At 39.4% G+C, this 27,735-nt stretch overlaps 1 protein-coding gene across 2 annotated transcripts in view; it reads left to right on the top strand.

The window, feature by feature from the left end:
• Nucleotides 1-27,735, top strand: part of LOC117413818 (LHFPL tetraspan subfamily member 4 protein) — a 95,596-nt gene continuing 67,861 nt past the window's right edge. For both annotated transcript variants that reach the window (XM_059000123.1, XM_059000122.1), the window contains exon 1: nt 1-1,009. In XM_059000123.1, the coding sequence (XP_058856106.1) occupies nt 604-1,009 (406 nt within the window). In that variant the 5' untranslated portion in view covers nt 1-603. The remainder of the gene's footprint in view (nt 1,010-27,735) is intronic.

The raw sequence follows: 27,735 nt of genomic DNA, 5'->3' as shown, positions 1-27,735 counted from the left end.
GTAACGCTGGAAACCGATTTGCGACAACTGTGAGCGCGCCGTCAGCATCTCTCAACATCCACACGAGCGCGCAGAGCTGAGACAGAGAAGCAGCAGCAACAATCATGGAGTCCCGTCCGCAAGCAGCAGCAGCTCGAGAGCGTCCACATCTGCATTCACTGTAGAAAGCAAAGCCTCCAGATCAGAGGGAGTTCTGTGATCTGCTATCCACGGATGTTTCTGTTTTTGCCGCGAACCTTTTTTGCAACCAGAAGATTGTATTTCCCATTCCCGGTGAAACCTCACCCGATATTTGCTTCCTGGCATTCATTCTGATGGGAGGTATAATTTTCTTAATTATATAAATAATCGATGCTGAGAAATCGGTTTTCAAGTTGGGATTTCTTGAGCTTGGAGCTAGCTTCAGTTTGTTATTTTGCATTTGTAGTACACGGGATTGTATTATCGATTCATCTCTAGACCACAGATCTGAACATTTTTGTTCTATGTGTGTGTAAATAAAAAAACCCGGTGCTTTATTTTCTTAAAATATTATAATAGACTGCTGCTTTTACGACTGGTTCAGCGATACAAGAAGAAGAAGAAGGTAAAAGAGAAAACAAAATGCTGCCTTCACAGGAAGCCTCCAAGCTTTACCATGACAACTATATGCGAAACTCCAGAGCGATTGGAGTGCTATGGGCAATCTTTACCATATGCTTTGCCATTATAAATGTGGTCGTGTTTATCCAGCCTTACTGGATTGGGGACAGTGTCAACACCCCCCACGCCGGCTATTTCGGCTTGTTTCACTACTGTGTGGGAAACGGCATGTCGAATCGGGAGCTCACCTGCCGGGGTACCTTCGCAGATTTCAGTTCCATTCCGTCGAGCGCGTTCAAGGCAGCCTCCTTCTTCGTGCTGCTGTCCATGGTGCTGATCCTGGGTTGTATCGCCTGCTTCGCTCTCTTCTTCTTCTGCAACACCGCGACTGTTTACAAGACCTGTGCGTGGATGCAGCTTCTCTGTGGTAAGGCAACCATATCTTATGAATTCCTCCGTTTCCCCCCTATGGTGGTTGTCCTGCTGCTCAGCTACTGTTGCCGAGTGATGTTAATTAGGGGTTTCCCCCCTGATTTTTTTTTTTTTTTGCTAGTGGTAGGGGGATGCCTATGGTTCCAAAGCTGTGCAGTCTTTGTTTAATAAAAGCACTTTAAGAGTACAGCGAAACAAGGTAGTATAAAAAGCCATATATATGTGTGTGTGTGTGTGTGTGTGTGTGTGTGTGTTCGTGGGGGGAACCTATGGCGATGCCAATACAATAGGATTTGTGTTTGTTTATTTGATTTATTAAATATTGGTAAAGCAGATTCTTTAGAGCGTACAGTACAGATGTGCGGTGACTGTAAAAATAAAAGTATGATTGTAAAGTTCAGTAAAAATGGGTTTGTAGGGAACCTAGGCATTCATCACAGTTGAAAATGAATGCTGTAAAGCCGGACAGGTCAGAGGGTCTTGGGGGACTTGGGTTAACACATTCTACAGCATTTTATGAATGTGGTTTCAAGTGAGGCAAATGCATCTAGACAGTATGCATTGAGAGTCTAATATCATTGGACACTTTAACTGGCCTCTGAGGTACGTTGCCTCGACCGCTGCTCGCAATTCAAAACGTTGCCTTGAGTGCATCGGTCTTTCAGCAACCCCAGTACTGTAGATAATAAGGGTGCACTTAAGTGTGGGGTGGTTTCTTTTCCTTGCTTGTTCTTTTGCAGACCAGCTGCAATATTGCCAGAACTGTACTTAAAACTCAATAACAGAAGACGCCCAAGCATTGAAAAACGGTTATGCTAGCGATTAATGAATGTCAGCGGGAACGCTCAGAAATACGATTTGTCCTTCTTATGTGTGTGTTTTATATAGAAAAAGCTGGATCTAACTGCTGTAGTGAAACGTTTTTTTGTGAAAGACTGTGCTTATACACAATAAAGCCGTAATCATTTTATCAATAATATTCTGACATGTTATTTGTAAAGGGTGCAAGTCTCTTACGTAATAAGTAATGGTAGCAGTATTCCCCTGGATAGAAGAGGCTTTGGAATCCCCCAGACCATCAAGCCAAAGCGTATTATCTAATCCAGTCCAGGCAGTTGTGGGAATGCAAGTATGTATGTATCATTTTAACAATACAACATAAACCAAGACCTATTCACATTATAATAATATGACTTGGATTCAATGCAAGCCCTGCACACACGTATGCATAGGCAGGATTATGCAATATCGTTCTGTCCATGTTTCCGAAGCAGGAACCATAGCTTTTTACCAGGGCGAGTGTGTGTATCCCTGTGTGGAGTTTTGTCTGACTGGAGTTAGAAATAGTTAATAAAAAAAAAAAATTGTGAGAGTCAATGAGAAGTCCCCACAAATATAGGAATGCAAACATGTAGGAATGCAAACACGACATTATTCGGTTGCGCAAACCTTCAGTTTACTTCCCAGTTTAACTGACGCTGTATTTATATTTTGTATTTATAATGTAAAAACTGCATCCACAAACGCCAGTGCATACGAAGCAGCGCATCAGCCCGGCATACTTTCTTACTTTCTCTTTGTATTATTTGTACCGGAGGGGTGAGGGAAGGTGTAGTAGTATAACTACTTTAAATAGAGGTTCACTGTATAACTATATACAGCATAGCAGCTCACAGTATAAGGGTGATAGAGAAAGAGCAAGCTGCAGTTAGCACTAGAATACACAGGCCCTGTTCTGAAGCTCTGGTAGTGTTTGTACTGTATTTTCAAAGAACAATAAAACACGGTTAACGATATTACTCGGCACAATAACTAAATATCTCCTTTATGAAATGAGCTTGTTTCTTGCTAATTTTATACAGTTTATTTTTCTCTGAGGAAATGTGTATTTGCCTTGCCTTGTCTGTAGTCTCGTGACTGGTAAATAATAATAATAATAATAATAATAATAATAATAATAATAATAATAATAATAATACTTCTGGATAAAATATAACGGACTAATGTTTTTTTATTGTAAGTAAGCAATGATTGATTAATTTAGGTTGTACAAATGCTGGCACTATTAACACTGTTATTGACATAATTGTGAATGTCAATTAGGATGACTAGCTGGCTGTGATAGAATGGAACTATCCGCACTAACTAAATCATGCAAGATCATCATTCAGTGAAACTATATTACTCTAGACAAGCACATATATGTGATATATATTCAGTCTTTAAAAACAGTACCTGTTGTATAGGGAAACCAAGGCTCACACCACAGATTTGATTTAAAAACAGAAGTCTATTCCTGGATTTCCTGAATTTGTAAATCAGGTGCTGATGAAAAACACAACAGGAACTTTCCCAGGACTTCAACCCATAAACCCTTTGTGGTGTGTTTATCCAAACTGCTCGGCGTCGTGCTATCGTTGGAAACCTGTCTTTGGAATCCCCAATGAAAAGGAACGGCAGAGAGACTTGCCATTCACATCACACAGATCATGTGTGATGTGAACATATTTCAAAGATCAAGTCACGGTAAGCAACCTAACAGATTTCTAATTAAACCTGGCATATATTAATTAGACGAGGTACTGATTAATTAGGGAAGGTACTAATTAGCTATAACTGTAGGTAAGAGACTCGTCCTATTTGTTTGTCAGATGTGAACATTTTAATCTATTTAGAAACGATTTCTATTTCTAGTTGATTGAGATTACATGTTCACAATCTTTAATGGTTCCTGTTGGAAAATACTCAGAACTTTGTGGATATAGTCTGTGTTAAAATGATAAGGTCTGGTTAAGGAGCAGCTCTTTAGCGCTAGTTGCTAGATTCTCTTTCATCTTGTAACTCAAGCTAGATCGGGAAAGCATCTGCATAGTTAAGCCATTTAAATAGGTACTGTGTATTTACAGCCATGCAAAAGGTAACCTGATTCACAGAAGATGATCACTGTATGACGCTGGATCTTCAAACAAAATCAAGGTATTCAGGTTCTATGAAATTCTTTTGCAAAGCATACGACGTTGCAGTCATTAAAGCGTGGTCTTGTGTGAATAGTAACGCTCCATTGTGGTTTTGCCATTGCTTCTTTGTTTTCCACGACAGGTAAAAATATTTTTCACATCCACATCCTGTTTATTGGATACTCCTTAGAAGAGTCAGTTCTCAGTGAAATGTTATTAGAAAATAGAGTGGTTTTGCTAGATTCAGTTCAGAGAAGCTTAGTATAATTTTATATTAATTTGCAATGCCAGATAAAAGCTGTGCTATTAGCATTGATTGGTGCTTAATACTGTGTAGATTGCAAATGATGAGAAAAGAGTTTTTGTTTTTCCAGAATTTTTCTTTTCGTTACTCAAGTGAAGATATTTTTCATGTTCACTTCCTGTGTTACACTTAACAGGGTCTTTGAAAATCACCCGTTGATTGGTCTCTATCCAATAAAACAACATTTTGGTGTGTTTGCAAAGTCACTCTGACGCTCTTTGGAAACTATCACATTTGTTTGACCTACCATTCTGTTTTCAATATTAAGCGATATTAAACGTCTAGATATCAAGCGTTTAGTGAACCTGTATTTGAGTGATTGATCATACAACAACAACAAAAAAATTAAACAAAGTTAAGACAATATGAGTTGCTTTAATTGTTTAGGTTGTGATAAGCTAGTGGCTAATTTTATATTAATTTACGCTGCAAGAAGAGGTCATCTTATTAGTATTCATTGGTACTTAATTATGTGTAGATTGCAAACGACGGGAAAAACATCGTTTCATGTTTCGCTAATTAACATGTTTTTTAACAGTGTTCTTTTCTGTTTTAAATAACACCTTCTGGCTTAAAACACGTTAAAGGCAGTTACTTGGAAAATCGGAATATCCGCACACTCTTAATAAAGTGACAGAACTATAGAATGAATTGGTAACGAAAATCCTCTCTGAATCCCCTCTTTGATCCTGGAAAAAAATAATCATTTATTTTGATCCTGGGGGAAAAAAAAAATCATTTATTGAGCTGAACCACAAAGAGCGCGCTTCGGTAGTTTACGAACTCCTAGAGCAAGGACAGCGTGAATTTACGCATCCTTAATATGACGAGCTGTTTGTCAGCTTCACGTTTAAGCAAGAGCTTAAACGTACTTACTGCAGTAGGAAGTGATTATTCAGTGGGAGCAGCTGTACAATCCTTTTCCGAGAGCGCGTGAGGGAGACAGACGCAAATGCTCTCGCCAGTGTATCTACCATTCCTGGAATTAGCGTTCAGATCATTTTGTAGCTCAGTGGGTTTCTCAGTCATGTGAATTAAATGTAGACAAAAAATACAGAGCTGAAAAAAACTCAATACTTGATTTGTTCTGACAAGTACAAATGGTTATAATGAGGGCAACAGAAAATATATATTTTATAATTCCTTAGTGTAAAACAGATTTAGATTAGATTTGTCAAACGACACCACCATGATTGCATTTACATAGAATCCTTTTACAATAAATCCACAACTCCAGGCTCTTCACACTCAAAGCACATATGGACTATTTACACTACCTTCAAGGAAGTATACTAGGACTGTACTCCTTTGAGAAACACAGAGGCGGGAATAAGGCCAACAAGGGCAGTTTTGGAGCCCATGAGATTGTAATGAGGCAGATTGACACCCAATCAGATCCCACACTTGGATCAGAGGAGGGGTTAGCTGAATTGCACCATGTTTTTGCTACACAAATGAAATTTATAATTAAAGTTCGGGAGGAGGGTCAGACACCAATCTCCGCATCACCAAATTGAATCATTCAATTTACACATTAGCTAATTTAAATTGTTAGCACTATAAATACCCTCTTCACTTATCTCTCAGTTGCGTTTTGATTTCATCGTACATGCACGCATCATGGTCTGCAGTCTGGATTATTCCGTTTCGACGGATGACGATCTGTTTGCTGTTTCCCCGGAGCCGAGATCCACGCAACCAGTTCAACCAGCCCTTCCCGGGCCAACTCCACCACAACTTCGGTCGGCGGTATTACCACTCCAAACTTCTCTGCCCAGATGTCAGCTTCTCCTGTCTGCTGTGGCTCCCGCCTGGCCACTCGTTCCTCCGCAACTCCTGACATCAGAGACTGGACGATCTCCCGGCTCCAGCTTTATCTTCGTAGCAACAACATCCCATTTAAATCTACAGCACGTAAGGAGAATTTGTTTACTTTATTTCATCCTTCCCGTTGCAGGCTCTATGACGTCAGCACTGATCGTTGCTTTACCCAGTGTTGCCAAGTATCACAAAACAAGCCCAACCCATGTCAGTATGGGTGTTTTTACAAATTCCAACCCGCGACTCAAGAAGCAAGCCCAATTTCCGCGTATTATAAGCGGACTTGAAACACCTCCCCCGCACCGACTGCATCTCCACGAAGCGCTTCTACTACCGGAAAAATCCGAAAGCAGGACCATCGCACCTGTCAATCAAAGGCTCATTTAGCAGTTCCTGAGCATTCTGGCTCCAACTATAACCTTTCAGGTTACCTCCCCTCACTGCAGGCGTCCAGCAGGCCCCTGCAGTGACCTCTTTTGCCACTATGGGCGTCCAGCAGGCCCTCATAGTGATCCTTTCTCTGTGAAATGCTTTTCTTTCTGTGCTTCAGCAGTTTTGAGCATTTGTATCCAGAGATTATTATTACAGTTAGGAGCGGCTGCTCCCGCGATCTATCCTGGGGTTTCGACACCCGCCACTGTTGTATAATATGCATCTGTAACCTTCTGGTTACACCCCCTCATCACTGCAGGCATCCAGCAGGCCCCTGCAGTGATCTCTTTGGCCACTATGGGCGTCCAGCAGGCCCCCATAGTGCTCCCTTCACCTCCAAATATAACCTTTCTGGTTCCTTTCCCTCACTGCAGGCGTCCAGCAGGCCCCTGCAATGACCTCTTTGGCCACTATGGGCGTCCAGCAGGCCCCCATAGTGCTCCCTTCACCTCCAACTATAACCTTTCTGGCTCCCTTCCCTCACTGCAGGCGTCCAGCAGGCCCCTGCAATGACCTCTTTGGCCACTGTGGGCGTCCAGCAGGCCCCCATAGTGCTCCCTTCACCTCTAACTATAACCTTTCTGGTTCCCTTCTCTCACTGCAGGTTCCCTAACCTTTCTGGTTCCCTTCCCTCACTGCTCATCGGCAGTTTTGAGCATTTGTATCCAGAGATTGTTTTGCCAGATTTGTAATAACTTCATTGAAGGAACCTGTGCTATTCTGCCTGTAACTTACTTCATTTTCGCTCACCGTAACTCCATCACATCCAGCATCAACAGTCCCTCACGAACATTGCTCCCTGCAATATGCAAATCGACCACGCCATATTCTTAATCAAAATTGCTGGGAAAAACGCATGACTGGCTAAAGCCAATATATCAAACACATTTAAAATCATGCCCATTGAGCCTGTCCTCAGGGGATTGTATTTTTTATATTTCCACTTTTCTGTCCGGTCCGGTCCGGTCCGGTCCCCCCCCCCCTACTAAACGCAATCTTCTGTCCCTCCTAGGCCATTTAAACTACATGGGAGCATGGGAGGATTTGCAAACAAGAGGATGCCATTCAGCCCATCTTGCTCGTTTGGTTGTTAGTAGCTTATTGATCTCAGAGTATCATCAAGAAGGATCCCAGGGTGTCGGCTTCAACATTACTAAGTTGGTTCCAGACCCTCACAATTTTCTATGTAAAAAAGTGCCTCCTATTTTCTGTTCTGAATGCCCCTTTGTCTAATTTCCATTTGTGACTCCTGGTTCAAAAAGTCTCCTGGGTTGACGTTGTCAATACCTTTTAGGATTTTGAAAGCTTGAATCAGATCACCGCGTAGTCTTTGTTCAAGTCTGAATAGCTTCTTTTCTTTTGGCCTGTCTGCATACGACATGTGTTTTAAATCCGGGACAGTTCTGGTCGCTGTTCTTTGCACTCTTTCTGGAGCAGCAATATCCTTTTTCTTTTAATGAAGTGTCCAGAACTGAACACAGTATTCTAGGTGAGGTCTTACTAATGCATTGTACATTTTTAACATTACTTCCCTTGATTTTAAATTCAAAACTTTTCACAATATATCCGAGCATCTTGTTGGCCTTTTTACAGCTTCCCCACATTGTCTAGATGAAGACATTTCTGAGTCAACATAAACTCCTAGGTCTTTTTCAAAGATTCCTTCACTTTCAGTATCTTCCATATGATATTTATAATGCACATTTTTCTTGCCTGTGTGCAGTACTTTACACTTCTCTATTAAATGTCATTTGCCATGTGCTTGCCCAGTTCTGAATGCTGACTAGATCATTTTGAACGACCTTCGCTGCTGCAACAGTGTTTGCCACTCCACCTATTTTTGTGTTGTGTGCAAATTTAACAAGTCTGCTTACTATGCCATAATCTAAATCATTATGTAGATTAGGAATAGCAGAGGACCTAATACTGATCCCTGTAATACACCACTGGTTACCTTGCTCTATTTTTGATGTCTCCTCTAATCAGTAATTACAGTTGGGTCCGGCTGCTCCCGCATTCCCCACCCCCCATCACTGCAGGCCTCTGCAGTGACCTCGCTGGCCACTATGGGCGTCCAGCAGGCCCCCATAGTGCTCCCTTCTCTGTCAAACGGTTTTCTACCAGCTGCGAGCTTCAACAGGGCCCCACAGCCCCCTTCTATTCCTTGCCTCCGCGGTCTTCCAAATGTAACCTTTTAGGTTACCATCCCCTCACTGCAGGCATTCAGCAGGCCCCTGCAGTGACCTCCCCGGCCGCCATGGGTGTCCAGCACGACCCCATAGTGGTCTCTTCTCTGTGAGATGCTTTTCTTCTTTCAGCTTACCGGCAGTTTATTCAAACACTTTCAAAACCATTCCCATTTCTTTGAATATCAGTCAGGGCAGCAATACTGCATACTCTGGAGGCCTTCTGTTTTCTACATGTTAACTACTCCCTAGTCCACGTGCATGCATTTCATTGAATCCCTACTGCGTTCAATATGAGAAATTAATCTTTTATGTGGGACTTTGTCAAAAGCTTTCTCGAAATTTAAATAAACCATGTCATATGCTTTGCAATTTGTACGCAATGAGGATAAATCCTCGAGGCAGAGCTTTTATCTCCTACCTTCTCTATATTTGATCCTTTCTGTCGATTCCCTCAATGATGTCATACTTATGGTTTGGTTCCTTTTTTTTTTTTTCGCAAGGAACTCCGCCTGTGGGTGCTCCTACTAAAAGAAAGGAATGTCAGTACTTTCTTTTACGACAACTGTCTCCTGCTGCACAAAGACATTCAGCCGTTCAAAGATGCAGCTCCCTCTCTTGGCTTTGGAGGATACTACAAGGGAAAATTGGTTTTCTGCTCCATGGCCCAACGAATTCAGCATTCTTCCTATAACCGATCACTCCTCGTCATTGTGCAAAGTGTGTCCATTTGCTGTAGCCGCACTCCTTTTGGGGGTCTTCCTGGGCTCAAAATCCATTCTTCTCCACTCACAATTCACCTTCAGTCTAAATCTTTAACAAGATCGTTCATTCTCCCACCATATAATGAGAATATTCAGAAGGATTACCTGTTTATCTGTTACTCATCAGTTCATTTTCAGAGCTCAACACATTCTCGGCCACCTGAATATAATTGATTCTTTTCTCGTTTCCAAACGCAGAGATTCAGAGCATTGGCTTCCGAAGACGACCTCCTGCAAACTCGGATTCCTCATTTTTCAGACCTGACATTCATGTGAGCCACCTGCTGCATTCCCTGATTTCTGCAGGCTCAAGAAACAACTCTTCTCAGCATCACTCCCCGCTCACTGCAAATGTACCGGTCATCCTGGAATTGCTTTAAAATTTCACTTTGCATTCAACATTCCTTTCCATCATTTTCAGTGCCCGTAGCGTCATCCTATATTATGTCCCTTAAGAATAGAGCTATAAGATTTGAATTTCCTGCATCAAGTCTTTCTACAAACTCAACCCAATTTCAGTGTCCCAGCTCTACACTCTGCAACTCACAAATTTCACTAATCCTGAAAGGGCTTCAACTATCAAAATCTCTTTCTCCTCCTGCTAGCCTACCTATTGCCATCAACGTACTCTCTTGGTGCCTCTCATCTGCTCCAGCTACTCCTGCCTGTTTTAGATAAAACCTTACAGCTCTTTCTCTTAGCCTTCTTGGGTTCCCATAGGTGCTGGGAGTCTACCTCGCTCTCAAATTCAACCCCCAGATTCGCCCCTTAATCTCTGACCTAGCAATCCCCTCATCTGATACCCTTTCCTTCCTGCTCAAAAGAAGTAAAACGGACCTGGAAGATTAGAGAAAGCTTTTCAATTTTGTTTATAAATCCCATGTTGGCCCATATGACCCCTTTCTCTCTTGTCCATCTCCATCTTTCTCAGGGCGCATCACCCTCAGGCCCGCTGTTTATTAATGAAAACTGAACAATCGTCACCCAACATTTGTTCTTCTTTCACCTGATTTATTTCCAGGTCCGGATTCGCAGCTGAGCAGTTTTCCGGTCCTTCCTTCAGAATCGTAGCAGCTTTTTCCCCCACTGAGTTCCAGACTCTCTTATCAAACGGTTGGGTCGTTGATCCTCCAGTGCTTACCAAGTTTACATTATAACAAATATTATGGAGCCTAAAAATGCTTTTACAGAAATGTGCTCTTAAGTGTTAGTAGCCTGCCTGGAGGAAGGGCAATCGAATCAGCCATGGATTCCCAGAGGTTTATTTCCCAAAAATGGGTTTTGTTTTCCTTTCCTGCGTGCTGATGATCATTTGTTAAAGGTTGGCTAAACCTTCAAGTGGGCTATATTCAATTCTAATTGTGGCATTGAGACTGGCTTGTTCTTTTTGGGGGTCTCAGCCTCGTCCAGTTGGCCAGGCAGCGAACCCTCAAACCAAGTTAGGTTTGATGCCAAATGAATGTGTATATACAGCATACTTCTGTTAAATCGCATACTCCGCATTCTCTACAATAAATATTTGTACTAAAACATTTTGTGATTGGTGTTTGTCCCGAACTACTGAAATGAAATTTATAATTAAAGTTCGGGAGGAGGGTCAGACACCAATCTCCGCATCACCAAATTGAATCATTCAATTTACACATTAGCTAATTTAAATTGTTAGCACTATAAATACCCTCTTCACTTATCTCTCAGTTGCGTTTTGATTTCATCGTAACCCACCACCTCCCCATCTCCACCTTTCTTAATAACAGTTTTTATGTTTTATCAAATGGGGGTCTCAGCCTCGTCCAGTTGGCCAGGCAGCGAACCCTCAAACCAAGTTAGGTTTGATGCCAAATGAATGTGTATATACAGCATACTTCTGTTAAATCGCATACTCCGCATTCTCTACAATAAATATTTATACTAAAACATTTTGTGATTGGTGTTTGTCCCGAACTACTGAATTATATTTTTCTTAAAACCATTCACACAGCCAACCGTGACATTTTGGCAGACCATGCTTGGTACTGCATATGGCACTACCAAGAAAATGGAGTTTAAGAACATCACAATCAATATGGTTTAGCTCAACCATACTACCTCAAAGATGGATCTAACAAACACAACTGTAAAAAGATTATCATGATCCATGATTTCCATTACAGGCAACTGTGAAATCCACCCCTGCACTCAGGTGAAAGCACCTTAACACAGCCTTGCAGTAGGAACCACTCAGAATGATGGCAAAGCATCATACAAGATAAGGGCACAATGTGCAGAAGGCACAGGTGTCGTTGTCCATCAAACCAACAGTATAAAGGTCACTCTTGAAATCAGGACTTAAAGGATGTGTTGCAATAAGAATACCTCTGTTAAGAAAGGGGAACAAGACTAAAAGGCTAAAATATGCACAAGAACACAGAAATTGGACTATGGAACAATGGTCAAAGGTGCTTTGGACTGTTGATGGATGGACAACGACACCTGTGTCTTCTGCCAGTTCTGTTGTCAATTCAATGCTTGTCGTCTTTCTATTCCTTAAGGATATTATTTTAAAGTATCGCTCATTCTTGTTAGACAGCTTTTTGGGTCTTCCAGTCCTGGGTTTGTCAATTACAGATGATGTTTCTCTGTACTTGTTGATTATGCTTTGGATACCACATCTTGAAAATCAAGTGATGTGAGCTATTGCACTCAATGTTTTTCCTTCTTTATGCAAGTCAAGGTTGTTATAATAGTAGAAAACACTAGTGGAGGCTTTGAGTAAATTGTTGATGCTCATAATGCATCAGAGTAGAAAAATGCAACATGTCTAAGACTTTTTGCATTTGTATTTTTTTTCTGGGTATTTTGAGGAAGTACTATCTCAAACCATACAACTGTCCAGTTGTAATTTGAGCGCTTATCTGTATCAAGGGCAACACTGTCTTAAAACTGCTCTGACCTTTTCAATAAAGTCTGTGAAGCTTATTGAATATTCCTTCTTTGGGTTTCTAAAAGGTCACTTTGAAAGGTCGGTATAACACTGTATAGTTTTATGGCATTTACAACTTGGTGTGTTTGGAATCAAAATTTCTTTCTTACCCCTCCCCCCCATCCCAATGATATTGCCACAAAACATCTCTGAGAGCGGTCTCCCTTCTCTCTGTCTTTCTGTTCTTTACTCTAAAGAGCCTGGAAAGATATGACTCTTCATTCACAGTATAGATGGCACTTAAAAAATGAGCAAAATTGCCAAAGTGGGCTTACATAGGATTGGACACAAATGAAAAACACAAGAATGTGGCAATAGACAAGTTCATGCTGACAAAATATACCATATGGTAGTTCCAAGTGAAACAAATTCCATAGTAATAATACATTTTTGGCTATCACTTGTAGGCAAAATGCACATCTTATAAACCCTTGTGCTTTTATCACAATTGGACAAGTAGTCTTCTGGATATAAAAAAGGAAGGTTGACAAACCTACATGTAAAGACAAAATGTTCAAGAAAGAGGCCATTTTTGACTGCTGCACAGGTGTGTGAGTCATTTAGAGAATCGGTGTGCTAAGCTACTTTGAAAAGAGAGCCTATTGGTGCTAAATCAAAACCCGCCCTAATCAAGACCACCTTACAACTTCCCACACGACACGAACCTTCTTGCCTGGAATGCATAAGTAAAAATGTAAGTTTCAATATACTTTTCCATTATTATTTTGAAAATGATTTTTATATTAGGACTGCATCCTTTAATCATGTAATGGAACAGCACTCCATTAACAAATCAATTGCTTCCCATAAGGACTGACATGACACATTTCCGAGATAAAATGACCTAGGAAGTGTAAGCATTGTTCAGAACGGGTCCTGTAAATGACCATTCCTCAATGCGAACTTCCTCTTATTTCTTCAATGGTGGGAAGTCTAAAGCAAAGTATGACTCAGTGTTGAGAATATTCCTCATGATACAATAGTATTTGGATACAGAATCACTTTTCAACCAAGCACCTTCAATCAAAGTCTTCTTGTTTGCTGTCCAGCCCAAAAGACTTGCAACAGGGATATTCAGCTTTCATATATTACAGAACACATATCAGAGGTGGCTTTTGCCTCACGAATTAATAAGTAATATCAGGAATTGGTCGTTTACACCAAAGTGTGAGCTACATATGACGTTTCTTATTTGCAAATATTAGAAATGACTTTCTCCTGCCTGTATACTCTATAGCAGTGGTTCTCAACCCTGGTCCTGAGGACCCACTGTCCTGCTGGTTTTTGTTCCAACCAAGCTGCTCTCAATTACTGGATCCTTAATTGAACTAATATGATTAATTCGAGCTTTTTAATTATTTTAAACAGTTGGAGATTTTAAGTAAAATTTAAAATTATATAAGGAACTTGAATTCTCCAACTTTTTGTAAGCTAAACACTTTAAAAAAGTCAAATGAAGCAAATTATTAGTTCAATTAAGGTTCAATTAAGTAATTGAGAGCTCGGTTGGAACAAAAACCAGCAGGACAGTGGGTTCCCCAGAACCACTGCTCTATAGGGAATAAACAAGCAGTGTTGCCTTGAAATACAAAAACACATCTTCACTATAAAAATAGAAGATTAATAGGAATCCTATAGGAAATTACGGTTCAGAACAGGCTGGGGAAAAGTCCTATACTCCCACAGAGAAAGCCAGGTTTTGCAAAGATAAGTACCCAGCACCACAAACAAATAATACAATTCATTTGAATGCACCCCAGCCAGGCAAGTATTAGATATTTCCCTGGTAACAGGGAGCGACACTGCCACATCTGCCAGGAAATTATACATTAAATTATGCAGAAAATAATTTTAAGCTAGCCAAGATAAATCAACTAGGAATTTGGCATAATTTCCCAGTGTGGACTAAATCATTCCCTTCTGTCTCCTTTGTTTTCCTCTCCTAATTTTGTAAATTGAAATATTGCAGTGTTAACCCAGTGTCATTTAATGTAATGACCGCAAGTGCCCCCCCCCCCCCCCCCCCCTGCCCCGCAGTCATATAACTTTCAACACCCTCACATCGTGCTGGGCCAAATGCAAATTTAAAGCTGCTGTGACTCCCAGAATACTGTTGGGACCCCAAATCCAATGCAGAAACATGCTTGTTGATACATCGGTTAATGCTTTGGAAACAAAACTACAATTTTAAATGGTAATGGTTTTGTTACCACAGTTATTTCACAATTTAATAATTCAGTTAATTCATGGTCAGGCCCTGTTGAGAATAAATTATCATCAGCTATATTATACAGTGAAAGGACCCTTTACTAATTGACTGCCCTCAATATTTCACCAATTATTCATGTGTAAAGACACATTGCAAATTAATACTAGTGTACTGATAACATATTATTCTACGGTATCAGATATCTTTTTTTTAAACATGCTTTTTTCTTCAGACCACTAGGCCACGTTGACTTACCAAAAAAGATAATGGTTCAAAGTGCTACAGTGTTGCAAACAAATTGCATTCCCTAGTTCTTCTCAATCTCAAGGAGAGTGCCGAGTTTTATTAATATCCATCTTTATTACAAGAACAACTGCTTACTCGTCCTAATCTATCAACAGAACATCTAGATCAGTAATGTATCGGATTGCTCACAAGTTGTGTTTTGTTTTCTTAATTTTTAATGTCCCCCACAGGTAATACTATTTAAGTAGAGCCTCTTTTTAACTGAATGTGACAGCACCTTGCATTGAACTGGCACTATACAATGTTCCCATCTTCTCAACAGACCTTTAAAACCACTGAACAATGCAATAAAGTCATAGATAGCTTCCCCCGCTGTGTGATTTAATGAGGAAATGTAGTTTAATTCTTTTTGGAAGGAAATCAGAAACACAGGTCTTTGAGGAAGTGTAGGTGAAGCCGCTGAGAGTTGGGAGTCACGATTTGCCAGTTTTCGTCAGAGGCTTTGTTATTAATTCTGTGTTGGTGTGTGTGTGTAGGTGGCAGATATATCTGAAAGCTTTGCATACAGTAACCTAAGGTGTGCAGAGTATGTAAAAAAAACTTGTTTATAAACCAATGTCAAACAAGTAGCTACAATTACAATTTAATGTGTTAGCCTCCTAACCTTTTTATGATGCTTGCAATCATTCTCGGTTGTTCTTATTGCAAAATCGTTTTTTTTATGTTTTTTTATAGCCTGTGCTTAGGTGACCTGAGTTCGGATGATCTTCAGTTCTAGTTTCCAGCCATAGGCATATGTAATACAGGATCTTGGTCAAAGAACCACTCATTATGATTACAAATACCATGAAAAGGTAAGGGGGCATACAAAAGGAAACTGAATCTTGGTAACACCAGATCAGTGGTCCCCTGGTGTAACAGTAGAGGAGCTAAAGTCATTCCAACCTGCTGTTCTCTCAATCTCTGACATTTTATATTAGGAGTAAGAAGGCGTTCAGTATTGGAAGAATAATAATAACAGGCAGCAACTCCTAGCCCCAGTCGATCCAGTGCTTGCTGGAGGATTGTGTATTTTTTTTCCCTTTTAAATTAGTCTCATTTCTGAAATCATTTCTGAGATCTCACACTGAGTTTTTACTGTGTTGTGTTTACTGTGCACGATAAATTAAATAAAAACAACATGTCAAATCAATCTTCTTTGCAAACTAGTACATTCTAAATATGTGAATGCAATACTTAAGATAGTAATTACTGGATGTGCTGAAAATGGCGACAGCAAGCTGTGCATGGTTTTTCTTAATGAATGATCTTCTAGGGCAGCTTCAATGATATTAGCAATAGGAACCACACTATAACATTTTCATATTGTTTTGCCTTCCCTGTCACAGTGGTATGAACTGACACACATGTTCAGACCCATTTGTCTCATGGTGCCTGTGACAGGACAGCCGATGATCAGAGAGGCAAGGGCAGGATCACATAAACAGATAGTTCAGCGTGTACTTGTATTGCTGGTTAACTTACATTAAACAAGACAGGTTGTGGTCCATCTTTTTGAAAGGGGAGACACAGCTTCCCCTGGTACAGATAAACAGACAGACACAGACAGACAGACAGACAGACAGCCTCTCTAACTTCACAGCTCTGTCTTACCTTCAGCAAATGGTATATTTCTCAACACTGCCCTTATGGATTCGGACCCTCTTTAGTGAGATGAGGTTAAAAGCTCTATAACCACAAATGCAGACGTGCCTGGCTCTTTTGCATGGTGGTTAAGACACTTGCATGTGGTCTGTGTAGTTGCCGATTCACGCCCTGCCACTGCCCCTGTTACACACATATAGTAGCACGTCTATCCGTGCTGGCACATCTTAAAATACAAGCTGTTCTACAGCCTACCGCCCCCACTGGGCTTTCTGCATCCTTTTATATTTCCCCCCCTAGCAGGTGGATTAAATAGCCAAATTGATTAATTGATGGGCCAGCTGTCAACAAATCAAGGCCCCAGTTGCCCCTCTTTCAGTCACATTTTCACTTGACTGGAATGGAGGGAGCCAGGGACTAATTTTCATGAAGGGATTTTTAACCCCATCCCTGCCAAATCATCACCAGGACACAACATTTATACTAATAATGGAGGACACCTCACCCTATCGCATTACCATATTATTAATATACAGTGTGTTTCAAATCGCTGGCAATGCATTGGCACAGTCTTTATTTTACCTTTCTGGAAAAATTATTTTGTACCTAATAAAATTATACTTACAATCATTTGTCAGCTATAAATTTGCATGTTCATTAATCTGTCAGAAACGTTCCTGTCTCGTCACATTGATTACACAACCTTCTCTGTGTCTCTTTTTTATTCTGATTCTGCAAACTTATTTTGTAACATCAATTTCCAACCAGATCAGCAGTTTTCTGGGAAATGTATTTATTCTGCAGACTGCATACTAAACACTGTGTGTGGGGTAAACAACAATGGGTCAGCATTTTCTTTTTTTGCAGTCTTTTCCCAGAAACAATACACAACAATACTTTTTTTTTCTGATACCTATTTGCAAAGACTGTAGCTTGAGATAGATCACAGAATGAGAAAGCGTATCTTCTAAAGTAAACAGCTTCAAATACTTTGAATACTTGTTTTCTACATTTCCCTTACTATCTTATGATGTTTGAAATCATTTTCCGAGTGGTTCTGGGTACTGTTGCTTTCAGTTAGTATGTTTCTCTAAATCTTCCATTACCTGGCTTCAAACCTGCTTTAAGCGTCCTGATTGAATCTTGAGTGCCGAAGATGTGATTGTGAGAAGTGTGAATGCATGCCTTATATATATGTGATCAAAACCATTTGTTACAAAGAAACATGGGATAAATACAGGCAATTAAATTGAATTTGCTGCTATTATTCTAAAGTTTTACCATCTCAAACTCACACTTTTCGCACTGAAATTTCACATTGAGTTTTGCAACTGAGTGCCTGCTGTTAGGCTCTTATCAAAGTGTGTAAGATCTGCTGTCTTGCCCATTGTGACTGAAACTGAGTGGCACTTTATATATAATCTCACAAGACATGTCGGAGATGTCGTTTAGATTAATCAGTTATTTGAGGGAGAGCCCCTTTTAATTTCTAATCCATAGAGTTAATCCTAAACCTAAGGCAAAAAATGAAAACTGTGCAACCTTGCAGTGTTTTCTATTTTCACCTCTAAAAATGTATGTGTGTGCGATTGTATCTTCACTGTTAATACCAGGGCCTACTTTTCCTTTCCTATCAAGGTCCCAGGTACTGCAAGATAACAACCTGGACTTTTATTTTGATGAATGTCTATTTAACTTCAAGGACAACAGTCCATTTTACTCAAAAGTTAAATTGTGTCGCTTTACAATTCTGACGTTCTAAATGTGTTTATGATTATAAAAAAGTAGCTTCAAATGTCTTTTAAAAAAAAAAAAAAAAAAAAAAAAGTTTCACTGTTCGCTTGTCTTTGGGTTTTAATGTGCCAATATTTCATTTTTATCATTCTCTCTATATCTGACTTTGAACTTACTTTGAGATTGTCTGTCTGGAAAATTCAAACTGCCTAGCACTGAACAGACTTTCTTATTCCATTCAAACCAACCTCTTGTACAGATACTGTATAGAGAGGGTGGGTAGGTGGGACCAGCCAAGCTGAAAGATCATGATGTGACATGATTAAATTGAATGAGGAAGCCTGCTCCATCCTAGGCAGCCTGAGACAAGTTCAGAGTCAGAACCACTCAACGTGATTGCAAACAGAATACAAAAGCAAGGATAAAAGATCGCACTCTATTCATATTAAGATGGAGTTCAGAGTGAAATCTCAGAATAATAAGTTTCTTTAATTTTACTCTGATTTTAGTTCTGGATTAATTTCTTATACTCGGTCCTTGACCATTCAGTAAAAAAAAAAAAAAAAAAAAAAAGCATTGAGTTACAGCTTTAAAACATAATACTTTTGTACATTATTTGAAGTAAATTCATACAGCATTATGGTTTGTAATAAACTGTTCCAAGGATTGGCAAAATAGGGTAATAGCTAATTGGATTGGAGCCGTGCCTTGTGCTTCCATACAGATAATTGTTAAATCTGCTTTTGCATTTCCTGCACAGATGCCACAGTGTGCAAAACATTGCCAGGCAGCGAGCTCTGTTCTGACACAAGCTTGGAACTCAAATTCATAAGAGAACACGTCTAAGTCTTACCCAGTTTCTTACCAAGCAAAGGCACTACTGCATGGCACTATATGGGAGCATGCTAGTTCAAATCCTGGTAAATAAAGTCATCTTTTTTAAAGATGTGAAGTACTAGTTTTCTTCTTACTACAGATTATATTTTCCTTTGACCCAGGCACCCGAAGTGAATGTTATGAACTGCGATTCCAAGGGTTTCTTGTATTTGAGCAGGCCCTTTTGATAATTTGTTGAGCATCTAAGGCCAGTCATGATCTAAAATATGACCATAACTATAAATATATAATTTATAGTTATGGTCATATTTTATGGGCAGCAGTGTGGAGTAGTGGTTAGGGCTGTGGACTCTTGACCGGAGGATTGTGGGTTCAATCCCAGGTGGGGACACTGCTGCTGTACCCTTGAGCAAGGTACTTTACCTAGATTGCTCCAGTAAAAACCCAACTGTATAATTATGTAAATGTAAAAATAACGTGATGTCTTGCAATAATTGTAAGTCACCCTGGATAAGGGTGTCTGCTAAGAAATAAATAATAATATTGTTAATTAATAACTCAATTTTACCACCCTCTAGTTAACTGCCTTTTAGAACTTACTATTGTATGCTAATAATACTATTACTTTTTTTCATTTAGCCTCTACAAATGTACTGCAGTATTTAAGCATTAGCGTGCAAACAAAGCTACACTTTTGTTGGGATGACTTAAGTTTGGGATGCACTAGTCTATGAAAAACAAACACCTTTTTAGTTGTGAAGGAAGTCCTTTCCATATTTCTGTCTTTACTGTCATCTGTAAATTTACAGGATTCGATATTTGGGTATAATAGACTCTTTTTTTTATATTTTCTGAGCTCCAAAACTGGCACAGGCCTACAGCTGAGAATGATGAAAAAGAAAAACTGTTGCAGCCAGAACTCAATGCACTGGAGATAAAGGCAAGACACCGAGCAAAGCAGTTAGGAGCGGCAGAGGACACTTTTTTGTAATATTGTTTGCAAAATTCACCCAAGCAGATACTGTAGCTATCACAGTGAACAGGACCACAAGCACAGGGCCCTATCCCCCTGGAGTCTCAGGTTGAACTGAGGAGACTTCCTGCTCCTCCTTTAGACTTGTGGCCTGGCTAAATTGCCAATCAAATACCCAGTTTAGCTTGGCTACATCCTCACTGAGGAATTGTAACTCTATCCTTGTCAGCTAAAACAAAAACTAAAATATATTTACTGTGCATCTGCCCTGCCACAGGGCTCTCTTAACATAGTTTAGTAAAGTCATTTTACACCACACTCAATGTCTTATATAAAGTCACACAACCCATATGAAGCCGATGCAAACAGACAGCATAGGTATACTGCAGCTTTTTCCTTTTCAAATGCGTTCTAATGATTGGATCATAAGAATTTTTGCTAGAATTATTTTTTCCATTACAATAATTATTTTCCCAATCTTATTGGCAAATGACATCAAGGAGAGGATTCTGATAACCCAATTGACACATAGGCACTATACACAGTATCAGAAGATCACTGCTGCCTATGAGTAATGTTATACTAATATATATATATACACACTGTATATGTGTGTGTGTGTAAATGTAAAAAGACATACATAACATAAATACCCAATTACTTGCCTAACTATCACATACAGTTATACAGAACCCACATCCTATGTTGTGAGCCCTAACACACAATACCGCACTACCTAGGAGCCCTGGGGCATTAAACTGCAGAAAGCTGTAGAAATTGAATTAAAAATTGAAGGTAGCCAATTTAACTTGAACCTCACGTCACAGATCTGTATCTCTCTGCTCCTTGCCAGTTCAGATTTTAATGGGCTGATCCTGCTGTATGTGCTCCCTGGCAGCTGAGCCGGAGTTAGAGGATAACTGGTGGTTAAGTGGATGTTCTGTTCTACAGCCTACATGGAGGATTTGCCCTGTGAAGCAGACTTGCCATTCATCATAGTTCAGCCTGCTGGAAATCAGGAGAGTTAAAGCTGTAGTGTCCCACACTATTTTGTAGAGCTTGTTTTTAGTGTTTATTATTTAATGCATCACTCCACTTTTAGAGTAACATATTTATTATGTGCCAACTGGGGTTGAAATATAGATATTTCAAAAAATGTTAATTGTGCAACAAGTTACAGAGGTTTGCTAATGCCCTACATGTCAATTTATTTGATATACTTGACAACCGAATGCAGCCTGGGGAAATGTAACCAAAGAAAAGGCTGGCAATCACACCTACACCTTGCTTTATTGTGTTACTGTGAATTAGAAAAAAGCGAATCCGATCTGCTGGTATTTCTTACAAAATGTTATCCACAGAACTCAGCGTAAGAAAACATTGGAAAGAGGTGAGCCCCCATTAGATTTTCAATTTGCTTTCTGAGTTGTACAACTGAGCTTGACAATACTATTTGTTACCTACTGTAGTTGGAACATAGTGTCATGACGACAGGCAGGTTTGAACAGAGTGGAAGCAGAGGCCCACTCACTGAGTCTGAGATTTACTCAGCTCTCTGATCACAATACAAGGAGCTTCCAGCCACATATGACTGGCAGTAGCATCCCTGATATGCACCCACCTCCAGCCGGTTGTATTAGTGCTTATGTCACTGCAAACACAAGGAAATCTTACTTGCTTTTAAAATTAAAAAAGAAAATCTATGTCTGTGGTGTGAAACGTTACAACATTCCTTGTTTGAGTCATGAAGACCCAGCTAGTATGCCACACAGTCCTGTTTTTAAAAGGATTTGGTCACTATAAATATTATTGAATATGTTAAAACTATAGCAAACCAAATTAATTAGACAAACCTTTTGGCTAGAGCCTGCAGTGTACATTAAACCAGCTGAACCGTCTGTCTACTTGATTAGACTCTTATAGTTTTACATTTGTGAGTAAGTGTTTTGAACTTGTCGTTGATATGCAAATGTAAACTCGTGGAAATATTTTTTTGTGGAAATAATTCTCATTTACTATACATCAGGAATGTATATACAGGTTAGATGAGTAGTATTTGCATTCTGGTACTGACATACAATTTTAATAGTATGCACAGATAAAAATCCACACCTCCAGCATATCGTCCATTCTGGTAAGGGATTTTACAGCCCTGCAGCGGATTCTTAATGAAAGCACATTCATAATGCAGAATGGAATATCAGCTCCAGCTGTAGAAGTGTATTGTGTGTCAAAGCAGTATTAGGCTCCTTAGGATAGAGGGTACATTAATGGAAAACCACCACTCTTCAAATGGATTAGATTCAATGGCGACAGGTTGCCAGATCACTGGAGTGTGTATTGTTTGTAAAAATAAATTATTCTCCCAACTGGGATTTTGAAAATGTCAGTGGTTAATTGCATGAGCCATACAATAGACAACCTTTATGCAGAAAGAAAACTGAACTTGAAAAAACTTGGCCAACATGAATCCTTATGTTTGCCAGCCATCCATAAGTTTTACAAGCAAAATGTGCTGAAACGTCTTATTTTTCAAATACTGTACAACTATGTCAAAACGTTTTGCAGCACTTGGAATTTCAGGATTGCGACATAATTCAAAAATAAAAACTATATGAACATAATTTAGATATTTCATTTAATATCATGCAATCAAAGAAAATGATATAGCAAAAGCTACAATAGTAGTACAGTATTTCATGTTGGATTTCGAAATGTCAATTTTGAAAATTGTTGTCAGTTTTTCCATTAAGTATATGGAAAACTACAACGTGGTATGTAATGTTAACCTTATTCAGCAGGTTTCATTCGACTTTATGAAGCAAAATGAGTTAATTCTATAGGGTGATGCAAAACCTTTGGCCATAGTTGTACATACTGTACATACAACCCCGGTGGGGGCTTATAACCATTTATTTAAACAGTGAAGGAAAGTCAGACGAGAATAGAAAAGTTCAAGTGCTATACCTCTGCTTTGCCATGCTGTGCATAAGATAAGAGTTATAAACAGCAGCATTCCGGACAAGATTTCCCACCTCAACATGCAAAGGAGGTCAGGAGTACTTGATAAACAATCATTCATCTGATTATCTCCAGCTCTGATGCACAAACTGTGTAATCATTTGCATAACTCCTTCACTGGAATGTATCTTCTAGATTAAGTTGTGATGTCTTCTCCCGGCATGCCTGCCATTAAACTAGATCAATCTGCCAGTATCCAATCTCTGTTTCCCCGGGTTCCAGTGTCAGAATACAGTAACCTTATGGGAGGGTGGTGGCAGGTAATTTCAATATGAATGAGGCTGGGTGTTAATGGAAAGATCTCCACAGAATACTGATCTGTAGATATCAGCCGTGGAATATAGATGTGGGAAGCTAAGCAGATTCCTATCGGAGAAACAGACCAGAGATCCGTTATTGACTTGTTATTGAATAGTTTGTTGCTGTTGGGTTTACCATTATCAGTAAAGGTAACCAATGTTTCAAAACACATGTTCTTACCTATTATTAACACTAGCATCACTGCACACCTCTAGCTGATGCTGCTTCCTGGGAGTTGGACCCATTCCTGCAGAAGAGACTGAGATGAACCAGGGAATGCAATGTGTTTGTATCCAAAATTGTCTTGGTTGTAACTGAATATTACATAAAAAATATATATATATATATATATATATATATATATATATAAAAATGAAGGTGTTTAAACAATTTGCAATCCCAAGTTCTCTTCGTTCTCTATCAGTATGCTGAGTCGCTGAATATCCTTTGATAACTCTGCATCTTTATTCACAGCTCCCCCTCCATCACCTTGCTAGGACAGCAAGGTTCTTTCTACGTTAACAACTGAATAATTGTCTTGCCATGACCCGCTAACTAAATCTCAATGGGCTGCACGTTTCATTCAATGGCTCAGTTGCCCCAATCCATACAAACTCAGAACCATGTCTTATGACCTAAATTCAGTGTTTGGTTTATTATTTTATAAAAGCCATCATCTTACCCAGCATGTAATCAACCACCAGTTTCCTTCTAGAATGTTTATCATTACTGTAGTAATGTTTTACACGTATCACATACCATTGAAGCTACCCTCATGCTACCATATCTCTTAGTATAGAACCCATTTTTGTGCAGCTGGATTGCTCCTGAGTAGTTGATAAGGGCGTCCATTTTAAAGGAATCCTACATTTACGAATTATTCATGGCAATGTCCTGAATTGACATATTATTGGTGAATCATATCTGTACTGATAGATAATAATCCTCTATTCTGTATACATAATTTCTGTTAGCTTGCGTTGTATTTACCTCCAACTAATGTATAAACTGCACTTTTTCTGTTTGAGCACTTTTCATATTTATTTAGTTTGGTGCATATGATTCTAGCCCTCGTTGAAGGTGAGTCACTGGCTACAATCAGGTACAGTACAGGCTGACACCATGAGAGCTTCACAGCCCTTCACATCTCTGCAATCGTCCTGACCTGAACACCCCATACCCCCTGCCAAATTGTATGGTGGTTTTGTGATATACGGCAGGGTCTCTCAAGTGGATGGCTCTTGAACTATATATGGCTCCATAATATGACTCTTTTGGTTTAGAAGTTTCCCATTAAAGACTCTTAATAGGTTTGAAAAGACGACAGTATATGTACAGGGATTTGATGTTGTGTTCTGACATGACACATGCTTCATGAGCATGCACATAATGAAGAGTGCTTAAGCAGACTTGTTAAATCTGATCTCTTTTTTTATCTCTTTTGTTTTATAAAAGGTATTCTTTATTATTTTGTCAGCTATTTATCGCTTTCATAAACTATACTTATTTTTTGTTGCAGTCTTTAGATCATGGAGTGGCTAAAGTTGGCTCTTCCAGTCCTGGTCTTTGTTCCAACCCTGTTCTAAATTGTTTAATTGAACCAACTAAACCTCCATCGAGACCCTGAAGCAGTTCATGATCTCATTTTACTTGTTAAACCTGGAGTGGAAAGGACTGTGATTGGACACCCCTCCTTTAGATATATAAGAACTACCTGGTCATCCGTATTGCTCTTCTAAGGTTGAACAGCTCCACAGGAGGATAAGGCAAGAACACCAAACTCATTTCATTCAAACCCAGGCATCAAGAAGTAAAAGGCTAGCCTGCAATGCCACCTAGGTCCAGAAGGGATAATCATTTTAAAGTGATTCCCACAACAGTATTGAAGGCTACATAGTATTCAGCTGAAACACGTACAAAGCACTGCAAAATTAACAGACCATTTATTCGAGCAGTTTTGATTATCTGTGGCTCAGTCATCTATATGCTATGCGCTGGAGTATGTAAACACATTTTAAACATGTTATTTAAAAGGATTTTGTGCACTAGCGGTTTTATAGTGCATTTGAAGTGCCAATAAATTGCAGGTCTGAAAAGACCAATAACTGAAAGTCACGGAAAGCTAATTTTGCCTGTGGCTGTTCTGGCTATTGCAAGAGATGGATACTGCTCTTGGATTTAAAAACGGGGCAATGTGGAGTCAACAGGCTGTTGATGTAGAAAGCAAATTGCAGCACTCTTTCAAAAATGAGTCTGTGGTCTTAGGTTACAGATACTGCACATTTATATTTTTGCAATGCATCATTTAAACTAATGTTTAAACACACCTCTCAGGTCCTTTGCATTGGACATTCATTAGGTAACTTCCACCATCAGTGCGAGTTGGAGACTTGGAGTGCTGCCAGCCTGCACCCCTAACTGGGGCAAACAGGGTTTCAGTCGAAATCAATTTAGTTTCAGTCTGCTGCTGATGCAAATGAACAGGTATGGGTTCAAACCTCTTTCAAGTCAGTTCCAGTGTCAGATGGAGAAGTGGCTTAATTGCTATGCAGTATATGTCCTGTAATGAAAGCAGTACCCAAAAAGCTGAAAGATTAGACATTCGAACTGAGTGCTGTGCTTATTGATTCAATTATCTTTAATAGGTGGAGTAGCAGCCCAGTCTCCAGATGGAGGGCTTTTCATTAATATTATTCATTTATGTCTCTGATATCTGAAATCACAACTGCTCTGCAAATCCACAAGCTTAGGGGGAAAAGATTTGTATCCAAATGGAAACCATTTGCATTTTAATAAAAAAGCAGATAAATAAAGATCAATAGTTCTCCTGTCGCTTTGTTTCTCGCACGGCCTCCCCCTCGGTCAGAGAGTAATGAAGCTGGAGGCTTACGTTCTGCTATTTTGCTGTCTCTGAGAACCAAGGGAGCAAGTCTGACTGAACAAAATAAAATTGCTTGAAACATCTGCATAAAAGGCTCTGAACAGCTTGTGAGTTGGGGAGTTCTTTCAAATGCATATTGGCAGGGGGAGGCAACCAGGCGGTTATTTGGGAGAGAACCAACCTAGCACTTGGCAGCCCAGTGTCTCAATTGCATGTTAAATGATTTGATCATATCTGCTTGGACACGTTGACTATAAATGTACATGTCTATACTTTATAGAAAGAGCTCTTCACTAATTCACTGCCCTCAATATTTTTTTATGTTTAGGAAGTCGGATAGAGAAATAACAAGGGAGACCTGTGTGTAAAAATGCCTCTCCCACAGGGATTATAAGACATGTCAATGTCTAACCCAGCCTGCACTACCTCTTGAGTCAACATGTTTCTGCACTAAAGATGTACAGGTCAAAACATTCACCAATCAGTGTGCTATAATTTCAGACTTTACTCTCCTTTGCAGTTAAGTAACAAACATCAATACAATTCTTATCTGTATCGGATTGCTACAGAAATGTCTATAGCGGGTAATAACACAGTTTACCACTGGCAGGCAGTTTAATGACTTGCTTAATATATAGTACTGAGGTGCTATTCCTACCTATTTCTCTGCACCTTTTTGTGGAAAAAATTGGTGACGACTAAATAAAAAATAAATAAATTTGGCTGTAATAGGCAAACTTCTCATTAGTCCAACATATATCACGATTGAGTGTCTAGTGTTATGGTAAAAACAGACTAAAATATTGGCTTACAGGTTTCAAGGTGCTTTGTGTTGTGTTAAGGAGCTGCTCTCACAGTTCTAGTTGCCTGTCATAGACACACATGTACAGTACATAACCACGTCTAGATAAGACCAATTCTCTTTATAAAAGCCATCTGGTGAACAGATTCAAAGGTCAAGTTTATTTTTGTATTTTTGGCAATGCACAGCTGTGAACATGATGGTGATTGTGCAAACTCTTACTTCTAGAAAGACACCATGGCTGATAATGAAAACATTACATATGTCTATGACAGGCAAATTTAAAACCCAGAATATCTGAATAACTGCAAGATAAGAATCACTGAGAATGACTGGAAAAGATATTTAAATGGTAAGGAAAAGGGGCGTAAAACAAATGTAATTATTCATTATAAATATTAAGTATTTTTTGTTGTACCTTCTAATAAATATGGTAAACTAATATACCAGCCTGAAATTCAAGCGTGCCCTAGTGAAATGTGCTACTTGCTGAGTTGTACAAGGAACTGACATTTGATTAGGGATTGGGAACCTAAAGCTATGTGATCAGTAATATTAATTCAATAATAGTAATACAAGTTCCAGTTTCAACACTGAGTTTTAAAACATAACACTGATAACATGTCCCACATCCGGAGTTCTGTTAAC

This window comes from Acipenser ruthenus, chromosome 25 (genome assembly GCF_902713425.1).
Source record: "Acipenser ruthenus chromosome 25, fAciRut3.2 maternal haplotype, whole genome shotgun sequence".
Taxonomy (NCBI): domain Eukaryota; kingdom Metazoa; phylum Chordata; class Actinopteri; order Acipenseriformes; family Acipenseridae; genus Acipenser; species Acipenser ruthenus.
Note: the sequence above shows the minus strand (reverse complement) of the source record. Positions and strands in the feature narration are given on the sequence as shown.